Raw genomic sequence first — 13,057 nt, 5'->3', positions numbered from 1 at the left:
AAACATTGTCCATGGGCCTTGCCTTCGCTCAAAAGGGGGTGTAGGTTAGAACCCCGACATGCACACATAAACAAAAAAGTAGATTCCCAAAACGAGATGTGGTTGTAGATGGCAATGCTACATTACACTATACTTAATTATTTATACGAATCGGGGGTCCGCGTGTTGGGCTCGAAAGCTCGAAGCTGAATTCTATACCCATCTCTGGCAAAAACAAAGTATTATATTTTTATATGAATTAGCTCTTCCACTTTAAAATAATGGTAGTAAGAAAGGATTCGTGAAGGTACGATTAGTGGAGTTTTTAAGCACAAATTAGTGTCAAATAATAGATAATTATTAGATGCTCATAAATTCCTTTTCACTATGTACTTAAATTAAATTTGCCCTTTTCAACTTTGATTTTAATCACATTTTCGTATGGAACAGGAGTCAAAGTCGTGTACGATAAAGGTGTTATATTTATGGCCCACATTGTAATGTTTCCCTTCTTCCTTGTAGGCTTCCGAGCTGTGGCGGCAACAGCTCATGCTTCCTCTGTGCAAGAGGTCTCCTCGACTGTCTTCTCTGAGGTATGGCAATCTAGCCATCCTGTTTTCTTGCTTATGTTCAGAAATGCTCCATGCCGCTCCATCGAAGCTCTGTGTTGTAATTTTCTAGGGTTTTGGAGGACCTTTAGAGTTCGTGAGAGCCCCCTGCGTTTTTAGGAGAGCTTCTTCTCTTTCTTCTAGGGTTTTTGGAAGCTCCTGCTTTTTCTTTGAAGCTCTTGAGGATTTGGGACGGTCCTGCTTTGTAGGGTTCCTGAGGCTTCTGCTTTTTGCTTTCAGAGTTTGAAGCTCTTGGAGAGAGGAACCATGCAAAAGCAGAAGGTGATTTGAGCTGTGCAGCACCTCCCCAAGGTTTCTCTGTTTTTACCCCCCACAAGCCCGAGATAATTCTCTTTTTAAATTCTTAAGAGATCCTGAATAAAATCCCGCCCCCGCCCCCGGCCCCGCTCTCTCTCTCTCTCTCTCCGATTTTAAATCTTCCTAGCTATGGCGAGCTCTCCACGGCCCTTTCCCCTTCCCCCTTAATGTTATGCTGCAGTCACCCTTAAAGCTTGTTTAGGGGGTTTCCTGCACTTCGCCCAGTGCTTCTGCGTACCTTTCCAGTGCAATCTGTCTGAGGTTTCTGCAGTTCCTTCATCTTTCTAGGACTGTCTAGGGTATTTGCAATTATCCAGATTTTGCGTACTCTATGCTGTCTAGGGTTTCTGCCTTTTCCTGGTTTTTTCTAGCTTTGTCCAGGATTTCACCATATCTATAGCGTTTCTGCTCTGTTTAGGGGTTCTCTGTTTTGCAATCTTTCTAGGGTATCTACCATCTCTCCAGACCATTTTTTGTGATCTCTTCCATCTCTCTCATCTCATTACGTCTCTCTAGGATTTTGGTGATCTCTGTGCTCCTTCACATGGCGTCCATTCTGCCTTGTCATGACCCTGAGAGCTACGAGTCCAGCAGATCTGCTTGCTTGAATGATGAATGCAGGCCCCCTGCACTCGTCTCTCCCTGTTTTTTAGCAGACTCGGCAGCCCCAGTCTTCCCTCTTAATGGAGATGACCTCACAGAGCAGGTATTAGGCTTTGAACGTGCAGAAACCTGCACCAGCAGCTCCTCTCTTCTCAGCAGCATCCCCCTTGATGAGCGCCATGTCTTCCTGTGCTTCAAGGAGCCACAGAGCTGGCCAGCTCTTGTGGAGGCAGCAGATTTTGATCGACTTCCTCGATTCTTGGCAGCGACAATCAAGTTGAGGAAGAACGAGATGGCTAAGAAGGTGAGGTAAATTTGCAGGTTAGAAGATAATGAGGACATTTTCAACACGTGTGTGTGGGGGTCCATCTTTCTGTATTTACTCTGCTTATGTCTTTGAGAACACTCTACATCATGAATGGTCGTGAGTGGAAGATATCAACAGTTTCATAGTTGCCTTTTGTCACAGACGCGATTGACAATATGCGAAGGGCGAGATGGTACCGAGTCCTCTAATGGTGATGTTATGATATTTCCTGACATGATCAGATATAAGTAAGGCCCATAATCTAAAAATGTCTCTTCATCTGCAAAAACAAGTGAATGCAGCTATATTTCTTAGATGATGACCACATTCAATGATTTTGTGTAGCTAAGAATGGAAGGCAAGCTAGAGTTCCCTAATCAAGTATTTCAAATCTTAAGCGAAGGCTATTGTTGTGTGCATGGTGCAGGGGATTGACCCATTTTGACGTGGATACCTTTGTCGATGAGGTACTAGTTCAAAATCAAGAGTGGCTATCAGGAAGGCCAGAGAGGCTTTTGGGAACTCATATTTTTGTTTGTGCACATGCAAGCCATGATGCACGCTGTGGGATCTCTGGGCCTCTTATCATCGGGAGACTAAGACGTGAGATATCTGCTCGAGGTCTTGACAAGCATGTGTGTGTCAGGCCTTGTACACATGTAGGGGGCCACAAGTATAAAGGCAATGTGATTGTTTACAGTTTGGGTGCTACTGGGTAAGTCCTGGGAGGCTGGTGAGACTAGGCATATGCATTTTTTGTGCAATGTAAGGACTTTGAACATCATTTATTGTGTCTTCTTGTGTTGATGGGAGACATGAACTGGGCGACCTTTGTAAGCAGCTGATGTGTGCTTTTACGCAGCTATGGATCTTTCACCTCAGATGAGGTGTGCAGTCTTTTGGATGAACTCTTTGGTACAGGGAATCCAGCAATTGGGCACCGGAGGTTAGTTACTTGGGTGTTGCACTCGAGCATTTCTCCTACATTTCTGTATAGTCAAACCCATTGCTTGTGTTCAGAATGTTATATTTGGCTAAGGTTTCTTATGATGCAGAAGCTTTCATGGGATAACAGACATGGAACCTCTGCAAACTCTACAAAATTCTGTCCAGTATTGTGGTGATGGTTATTTCGGGAATGACACCTGGCAAGCACAAGAGCATGTCAATGTCCACACAGATGGGAAAGCTAGTCTTGGCATAAATCCTCCTCGAACAAGAGTGGGATTAAGTTTTTCAGAAAAAGGGGGCGACAGCAGTCGATCTACTCGATGGCTCTATGCCAATTACAGATGGTGGCAAGCCTCTTGGTGGTTAGATTCTTGGGAGAGAGAGGACACATTGGCTGCCTTGGCTGTTGTAGGTGCAGCCACATCTGTTGCTGTAGCATACCACCTCTACAGAATTCATGCTAGACATTGAACTCGCATAGTAGCTTGTGTAAGGGGCCAACTGAATAGCATGGGTGGCTGATAACATGGTCATGTTTCTAAGGCATAACCCTCGAGATAGAATCATAAGTTGATTAGAAAAGAAATGAACAGCCATTTGGATGTTGCCGCAGTGTGTATGTGAAGGAGTGCATGTAAAGTACTTAATCGGAATTGACGTTTTTTCCTGTGTACAATTCAATATGGTTCCACCTTCGTTTTTTGTGATTGGTGCCACGTCTCGCTTTTGTGATTGTAAAAGGAGTTTCAGTCCGTCTATAAAGAAGATGGGAGCTATGATTTTTAGGGGGCCACTTTGAAACTAGTAGCAACAGATTTAGTTGCAAGGCTGAACCAACCAAAAGACTATGAGCGTGTCAGTGTTTCTAGCCTCCTATCAAACCTTTGCAATGGTGTATGGGTGCAAAGGTGGCGTTGTGGGAAGAGAAAATGCTATGTTTCTAGCCTCCTGTTGAACCTTCGCAAGGGTGCATGATTGAGAGAGAGAGAGAGAGAGAGAGAGAGAGAGAGAGTCTTTGAGAGTGCCATGTGTCGAGCCTGCAATTGAAGGTCGAGTGGTGCAGAGAGAGAGTTAAAAGAGTTTATTCAAGCTCATAATTTTGTAGTCCTGAGATCTCTCAAAGACTGGGAGATATAAAGTAGTAAAAATGCTTAGTTGCAGTGCTTCTGGACAACGTTGTGGTAAGAGTATGTGAATCCCCTATCACACGTGTGGAAATGGGATAGAATAGAGGGCTACTATTGCAATAGGAAAATGTGTCTTCCGTCTCTTGTTCCATGACACAATTTGTCTCAATTTTGAGATGATCAATTCTAGGGGAATACTAGCGATGGTGTGGATGGCATAATGCCATAACCAGCTATATGGAATTGTGGGGTGCTTTTCTCCAATCTGTGAAAAAAAATGGTTAATTGTGGGGTGCTCTGTTCAATCTGGAAAACAAACGGTTCTTGTATGAAGGCGTTGATTTGTGAGCCAGTGGAAATGGAGCCATTTTGCTTTGTCCCCTGTCAGTGAGACATTGCCTATGAAGCAAAGTCTAGCTACTGTGTATGGGGGGTCTCTTAATGGGCGGGCACAAAGAAAACTAAGATTTGTTGTGTGTTGCCACTTAAGCTTAGGATTCTAATATTGGTCGTTTGCATTTACAACTTGCCTTCCATGCAATCTTCCAAACCTACACAAAGGGTAGGCCCTGGATTTTTTGAATGTGCAAATTAGTTTTCTATTTGGGCAAGCTTGGAATGTTGTTGAATATATGGGATGGGGTTCATTGCTTGAATATGCAAATGCTTGTGAGGAATTTCATGCTACCTACCCTTATTTCTGCTTGATAGAGTAAGATTGGTATTACCAAGGTGTTAAAAAGAAAACTATAAGTAAACAAATTTGCTTTATGGAGGATAAATAGGCGCCCAAAATCCTCTCGTTTTTTTGGGTGCATTAATTAACGAAGCAAGCCTTAAACGTTTAGTTTTACGAAGGGTTGTTAATCGCCCAAAATCCTTTTTTTTTTGGCATTAATTAATTAAGCCTGCCTTACTTTGAACCTTGAGTGTTTTACTAAGGTTGAGTTAGGTATCCTCGGCCTCCTTGTCAGCGCAGCTCCTGGTTTGTTTTGCTTCCGTTTCGGCTGCCTTGGGGCTCTTAATGTTGGACGTGATGATGCTCTGCTTCCTCGATGGTGCTTTGTGCTGTGTGCCTGGTAGGCCTTAATTGTGCCTTATTTTGTAGTTTTCGTTTCTTATTGAAGTCCCCTTGCTTGTTCCATCTTCGTCTTCGTTAATTCTCAATTTTTCTGAGATTGTGATAAATACAAACGTCTCCCTCATCACCTTCCCTGATTATCTTAGGATAGTCACATTCTACAAGCCGTGATTGTTTTCTTGCTTAATTATTATCAAAATTTTACAATTTTATTTTTGTTTCTCTATTCCTCATCATGATAAACCTGCAACCATCTTTTATTTGAGAGCAACTCCTATCTATTCAAGCTCTATTAGATAAGGAACTACCTGAGATAATAGAATTGAAACTATTATCTTAGAACTTATCTCCAAGCTCTATTACATCAGGAACAAGCTAAGATAATAGAATTGAAACTATTATCTTAGAACTAATCTCTAGTAGGAAACTAGCTCGGAGTGCTCGACCTGAACTTGACACTTGACGTACCATCTAGAAGACTAGAATTAAATGAGGAACAAGTTATGAGTAAGAGTTGCTGGTCCACCCTATGATCATGGCTTGCCCCTCAAGAAGCTCCTACTCATCAACGTGACCTGGTCGACCTCTCTACCTTCCTTTCCTCCCAAATCCAAATTCCCATTGGAACCTTGATAAAAGGTAGTCCAAATTTATGGAATGACCTTCGGAATTGGATGGAAAGAAAACTACAGGTTTCTATGGAGGAGGGTGCTACCTCATATTCCTCGGATGAATCTGAGCCCCATTATCCAGACTTACTCCATCATCACCACAACCCACAACCCAAAGGCACACCCACAATTTGCGTAAATGCGATGTGCCACTACTTTGAAGGTGATGACACCAATGCCGCCTTGCCCATTTCCTATAGCGAACATGTGGTCAAAGGCATCCTAGATGGAGGTGCTGGTGCGTAAGCATCCTCACACAAACATGCTGAGAAAACTGGGGCCAACCACCACATTGGTGATCAAGATTGTGGACAGGAAATCTGTAAAACCCGTGGGCATAGTGCATAACCTCAAGGTAAAAGTCTGTGACATGACATTCCACCTCACATTTGCGGTCATGGACTTTCGTAATGCCGCTTATGATAACATCTTGGGTAGATGCTTCATGCAACAAAAACAATTGATCCATGACTGGGACATGCATCATGTCTACCTCCACAAAGGGTCTCAAACGCTTAAGGCAATTTATATACCTGGAACTCATATCCCATGGCCAAAGCTCCCTTTGCCAAGGACTCTATGTGACCACCTCTAGGAGCAATGATCTCTTGGTTTGTGATTTTGTCATCAAGCCCTTGAGGACGCGTTGGTGCCATGCACGGTTGCTTCTGTCACTAGTGAACAAAGTCGACCACGATTCATGCTCCAGGTCACAAACTTAAAACCCTTGCTACACTTGACACCCTCCCCAGGTCACAAACTCGGCACCCGATTCGTGCTCCCAAACGGCCAGAACCTCCATGAATCCTACAAAGCCATTGCCTCGCTTAACACCCTTAGTGTAAGTGTAGCTCCCCAACTTGAAACAACCACCCTTAGGGTCTGGATAGATTTCCCCTTCGGCAGAAATATGCAACGGAAATGTGCCTTGATGTCACCCACAACTAGCCACAATCTTTTGCCATGGGAAACATGGGTCTCTCTGGGCTAACCATCTCTTAAAACTTCCCATACCAAAGTTTAATTTTTGGGTGGACAACACATACAAAGCCTTGGTTCCTTTACACAAACTGTACATATTGTATCTAACCCATTGGCTTGTAAGTTCTATGTGGTTCCCACATGGGAGATAAAAGAAGCAATCGTTCTCGAAGGAAGCTGGGTCCAGAACGCTACAAGTACAATCAACTCCGTTGACAATACAGCTACCCTCAAGCTTCCCCAGGACAAGGTAACAATGATCCTCTCGGACGAGGAGTGCCTCAAATTTGATCCTCTGCCCCCACCAACTGCTTCCACAAAGGGTATTCTCACACCCCCCACAATGACTGGTATGTCTTCCACTACCCCTAAACTACCACCAAAACTCAACCCACAAAGAATATGGATTGGACTCCCGACCGAGAATGGTCTACAATGGTGGCAAGCCCACATATATCCCATGGTCCAAACCAATCTTATATTCTTGGAGGCATGGAAAGCTCTTGGAAAACCCACACTAACAAAAGAAAACACTTACATTCAAATTTCACATGTGTTTAATGAGTGTTGGGTATTTCATTCCTAAAATTTATATCGGAAATAACGAGTTGGAGTGTAGATTTCATGTTATCGATTCGGGAGCACTCCAAGGCTGGATTATCATTGGAAAAGAGTGGATAGATGCCACTCATTGTTTGCCAAATCAATTGGCGCGAAAAACTGGTCACCATGGAAATCACTGGCCAAAAAGGCCACAATCCTTTTGTCCCCAAGAGGAAATCACACACACCCTCACCCGTGACTACCCTTGCCCCTCACATCTCATCCTCATCACCAAGAATATCCCCTATTCCCACACCCCATGCCTCACCAAAGCCGATCGATCGGCCACTATTGTCGACACCATCCAGCAATGACAGTCAAGCCTCATCTTCGACATTTCCCTCAACTCTACAACCTTGACCACCCACACTGCAAGCACCCCGACCTCATATCTTTATCTTGACAATCAATGGTGGGTGTCCAAGAATCTTCTTGCCACTCAAAGATTCTACGATGGCTACATAGAACTATGGATCCCCAAATGGCCATCTCCAAAACCCAAGCGCCAAAGCCAACTAAGCCAACAAAAACCAACCCTATGCCTAAGCTTCAACGTTGGCTCATCCCCGACTGCTTGCTACGAGCACAAGGCTACTATAAAGGAAACACTTACCTTTGGCTTCCCAGGCATGTCGCCTCTGCTCATCCCCCACACCAATTCCCCAGGCAACCACGACAAAAGGTCCCCCAACCATGGGTTAGGCAACCCCAAACACATCGAAGCCAACAACGCTATGTGCCTACCAACATGCTCAATGCCATTAGGGCTGGAAATCGAAAAAAGGGCCTTGTATTAGTTCCATGATTAGAGATTAGCTCTAGGAAAATAAAAAAAGTGCCATGTGGTCCAATGTTACATTTGACCTTCAACTACTTTTGCCCTCACTAGTTTTGGTTGAAGTTCAAGGTTTGGCTCCAAATTCAAATTCAAAATTTTCCACCCAAATATTTAAAGGGATTAGTATGTCCTTTATTTTTTTGTTATTCATTGTTGGTCTTAAATGTGGCCAAACTATTATTACTATTTTAAAAGGTGAGAGAGCATTCACTCTTCTTCTTTATTCTCTACTTCACAACAAAAAATGGTAGATTCAAGTTCTTCATCGTGATGTCCTTCAAACATGATACATGCCATAATAGTTCACAAACATGTTGAAAGCAAAGAATGGGAACCAACAACATACAAGGTCCATGCCTGGGTGACCATGCTTCCATCTTGTAAAGGTCCCCATAGAATCAAAAGATGCAAGAGAGAAAATGTTCAATTCCATTGGAAAGGACGGATCTTAGGGTTCAAAATAGGAGAGGATAAAAAGTGGTATGCTAATGTGCAACATGTCTACACACTAAAGGAGGCAAACTTAGACCAATTCCTGCAGATTGTAGGTATTTGAGTACTGGAAATAATGTTTCATTTGGCATGTTTAACTGATTTTAAATTTATGGTGTATATGTTGTTCCATCAACCAAAATCGAGTGGAAACTTGTTGAATCATTTTCAAGTTCATTCAATGTTATGCACATTGAATTTGGCAACATTCTATATCCTAATCAACCTTCTGCATTTTTCATAAAGAAAGGATGAAAACTATATTGTTCAACCTCGGCCCACAGTATATGGAAGTCTAGAAGAAGTTCCTATACCAACAGTTCATACGCTTATTGATTGGGAAACTCCAGACAAAAAGATTGTTGATGTTTTTAGGTCCAAAATGTTTGCTTATATACACTTTGCAATGAAAATTGGAAGGATTTCAAAGAGGATAAAACTTTCATGGTTTCTTCCTCTTCACATCTTTGGGGAATGCTTTAGTAAAGTAGGGATGCATAGAACTAGGACAATGTGGCTTCAAAAAAATGTTAAAGTCTTAACATTTGATGATTTGCTTGGTGAGGAATGGAAGGTTAAGGGGGAGATACACAAAGGGGATCTATTTATGTATCGGGCGGCATGCAATGACTCATTGATCTTGTCATACCAAATTCAATGACAAACACTTTACATAGGCTTCCAATACAGGCGATGGAAGAAAACACAAGGTAATTGAGTTCCATCGGATTCAAAGGAGAATATGGAACAAAAGGATTTGAAAGTATGGCTTACTTATGGTGAATGCAAGGTCTTTATAGAGTGACTCCAAAGTGGACATTAAAAGATGTTTGTGCAGCACTAGAATGCATTCTAAGCAATGAACCAACATAATTTCTTTTTCGTATAAATCAACATAAAATCCACAAAAGATCAGAGAAGACATTTTATTGCACTGATATTCCTATATCAGAAGATGTATTTTTCTCTCTCTAAAACATATTGTACTCCCTTTTTTTACAATGCAATGAACATTATTTTTTACTTTTTATGTAGCAACATTTCATCCAAGTAATAGTTTAAAACATGTCTACAAATGCGAGTTATCAACGAAAAGTTAATAATCATGACGTAAAGATTTGTGTACATGAGTATCATCAGGGTAAAATTGATATACATAGTGAGTCTATATAATATGATTGAAGAGACAATCTCTTGATGCTTTTCTTGTTCCTTTGGCTACTTCTTCCTCAATTTTGCCTTGCTCAAGAGGCACCTCCTTTTTTGAAGCTTTGGGATTTTTCTTTTTAGGAGTTGCCTCCTTTTTTTGTTGCTTTGGGAGCTTTCCTCTTAGGATTTTTGTCCTTTTTTGATGTTTTGGGAGTTTGCTTCTTAGGAGTTGCCTCCTTTTTTGTTGCTTTGGATGCCTCCTTTTCTGTTGCTTTGGGAGTTTTGTCCTTTTCTGATGCTTTGGGAGTTTTGTCCTTTTCTGATGCTTTGGGAGTTGCCTCTTTCTCACCTAACTTTGTTTGTCCCTTTTCTGTTTGCTTTTTGGCTTGCCTCTATTTTGTTTGCTTCTTGGGAGTTGTCTCCTTCTCACTTGGCTTTGTAGCTTTTTTAGGTGATTCCTTTGAGATTTGCTTTTTTGGAGACTTTCCCTTTTTTACCTTTTGTCTTTTAGATGAGAAATACAATTTTTGTTTGGAGGTAAGCACAGGGTGTCCTTTTTTACCCAAAGAATATACCTTCTAGTTTGTAGATTTTCTTTTCCTATGAGTAGTGATAGGCACCGGTGAGTCACTATGGCAACATGTAGTTCAAGCATCTTCTTAATGGCAATGGCCCTCACATACCATAGGTATGTATCTGTGTAGCAAGTTGTAGAAAACTGCAAAAGAAGCAAGGATTTTTTACTTGAATAATATGGATTATTGACTTAAATAATCCCTAACAAAACACAACAAAAAACTTAAATAAAGCACTTACAGGAATTCTTCTAGGTCCAACAAATAGCTTGGCGGTGAGAAACCTCCAAGCATTAGTAAACAATGACTCTCCAACCACAACTAGTAGCATCCTTTTGTAAATGAACTAGTAGTGAATACATAGTTGGTTCTTTCTCTTTGAGAGGAGGATGCATTACCTCCAAATGAGCAAGTAATATTTTAGAAAATATGCAAATATAAAAAATAATAAGCAACATGCATGTGAGAATTTAAAAAAAAAGACTCATGAGATAAAATTGGGCTTACAAGTTTGACTCTCCATGTTGTCCATATATTGAGTTGAGAAAACAAACTTTTTTAAATCTGAGGTCAATGACTATGACACTCTAATGAGAACTATAGAATAAAAATAAAATAATATAAGAGAATGAGGAACATAAAGAATCTCTATAGCCTCCTTAAGACTTGGAGGCCCTTGAGGAGCCAGAAGCTTGTCATATCTCCATTTGAGACTTGGAGGCCCTTGAGGAGCCAAAAGCTTGTCATATCTCCATTTGAGAAGCTTCAGTGTCTTGAAGTCTTTATCCATGAGTGTAACCCTGGGTACATGGCTTAAACAAATGTAGGCATCATGCAAAAATTCTATCAAGAAGTCCTCAATAGCCTCTTGAATGCATTCAACTGCAATTCTCTGCCATCTGAATCCAAACTCGCTAAGTCTGAAAGAATTACATATCTCTTTTATAAGTCTCAAGAATGGAGACCTAGGGATAAGATGCTCAATAGACTTCTGAGCTCTCCTTATTTCCTTAAGAGACCTGATCTGATAGTTGACCATCCTCTTAACACCCCTAGAAGATAATGCATGTAAAAAAGGCCCTTTTTGCCTTGCCAACTTCAGCAGGAGGTTCCTTTGAATCATCCTTTTTTGAATAAGACCTTTTTTTGTTATTTGCTTAATCCTTGCCATCTGCTTAAAAAGAAAAGATGGTGTAAAGAGATGGTCATTTCCTTATGGATAATATACTACCACATGGACATACAAGATCCTTCTTAACGCAGATATACAAAGATCCTTCTTAACACAGAAATCCACATGAATATACAAAGATGGATACAGCATGCAAAATGGTAATTGGGGCGAGGAGAATGTCCATTCGCATGCCATGCAAGAGAAAGTGGCATGTGCGGTGCACAAAATAGATAACCGGGGGCGTAGAATGACCGTTCGCACGCCGTGGAAGAGAAAGTGGCTTTCACGGTGCGCAAATGTGATGTTGGGCAAAATAAGGGGCAACCTTTGTGCACCATGCAAGAAAGCGGTGAAGAAACAAGTGAAATCGGTAAGAGACATGCATACCTTGAGCAGGGGAAATGAGAAGAGAAATGCGAAGGAGAAAATTTGTGTCCAAAAAATCTTCGACAGCGAAAAAAAATGCGAAGATGCTTTTATAGTAAAAAATGCCACGTGGCACCAATCGTTGCATGTGTGCCACGTTGCACTAGTCGTTATGCCACGACAATTTATCATGCATCCGTATTCCACGTGTTGATTTATCATACGTGCATACATACACATGGCAATAGCCGTTGGGTCCACATGGCAAGGCTATTTAAATCCATGGCCGGGCAATAGCCGTTGGGTCCACATGGCAAGGCTATTTAAATCCATGGCCGGGCTTATTTTTTTAATTTTTTCTTCGAATAGAATCGTGACCTCAAATATCCGTGGCCAAGCCTATTTTTTCTTCTAATTCTGTATGTCTTCCACCGCGCACAAACTATCATTCACATCTTTCTGGATCCACTTTTTGCGTTGCATACCGAATACAATGTCTTCCATGGTGTGCATGTTAGCCTATTGATATTTTCAGAGAGTTCTTTTGCTCTTTGTTCCAGACAGTTTGTGCACCCATTTGCAAGGCTCTCTTTTTCCAAGGTAATTGATTCCTTTGTTCCACATTCCTTGAAATAGAGTTAATGAATATAGAGGAGACACCAACTGAGAAACTTTTTGATCTTTTGCACAGAGCTGGTCACCATGGCTCTTTTGATGATGTGAGGTTTATGTTCAATGGTTCTTTTAACTTAAGTAATGTGTTAGCCTCTTCTATGCTACTTTGTGGAAGATGAATGGATCGCTTTCAGAAAGCTTGTATAGGTGATGAACAAGTTCCTAAGGATAACCTTTTATTTGTGCACTCCCACTCCCTTGCTTTAACAACATCTAAGAGAAAGAGATTATCTACAGGGAGAGTGTTCTTCCACCTAGCCTGAAGACTATCTTTTCTTATGGTTGTCCTTTCCATCAGGGGAAGAAGTGCTCATTTTTGGAGTATAATGCTGCTTTTCTATGCTTCCTTTCTCTTCATGCAGATTTAGTAGATCTTGTAGATATCTTGAAGTTGGGTGAATTTGCTTTTGTTGCTGCACCATCATGATGGGTTGTCTTGAATTACCATGTGCGTGCTTGATAATGAGATTTTTCCATTCCTTGTATATTCCACACTGTAAGTGGTCCATAGGTCTCCACAAAAAATACATTGTGGTTTAGCAGGATATGCTGCAAGATA

General features: G+C 41.4%; 1 protein-coding gene across 2 annotated transcripts; it reads left to right on the top strand.

Annotated features, from left to right (window-relative positions):
* The first annotated feature begins 477 nt into the window (after positions 1-477).
* Positions 478-3,442, top strand: LOC147640416 (uncharacterized). Of its 2 annotated transcripts, XM_086780290.1 has the most exons (6): positions 478-572; positions 828-1,812; positions 1,978-2,063; positions 2,243-2,530; positions 2,678-2,761; positions 2,871-3,442. In XM_086780290.1, the coding sequence occupies exons 2-6, from the start codon at positions 1,450-1,452 to the stop codon at positions 3,235-3,237; spliced, it is 1,188 nt and encodes a 395-aa protein (XP_086636416.1). In that variant the 5' UTR covers positions 478-572; positions 828-1,449; the 3' UTR covers positions 3,238-3,442. The 2 variants fall into 2 exon arrangements, with proteins under 2 accessions (XP_086636416.1, XP_086636424.1); XM_086780298.1 differs by lacking the exon at positions 478-572 and having other exon boundaries at positions 580-1,812.
* The last annotated feature ends 9,615 nt before the right edge of the window (positions 3,443-13,057 follow it).

This window comes from Cibotium barometz, chromosome 3, assembly GCF_041138505.1.
Source record: "Cibotium barometz isolate CiBa-2024 chromosome 3, ASM4113850v1, whole genome shotgun sequence".
Taxonomy (NCBI): domain Eukaryota; kingdom Viridiplantae; phylum Streptophyta; class Polypodiopsida; order Cyatheales; family Cibotiaceae; genus Cibotium; species Cibotium barometz.
The sequence above is the reverse complement of the archived record's forward strand: the minus strand, read 5'-3'. Positions and strand labels throughout refer to the sequence as shown.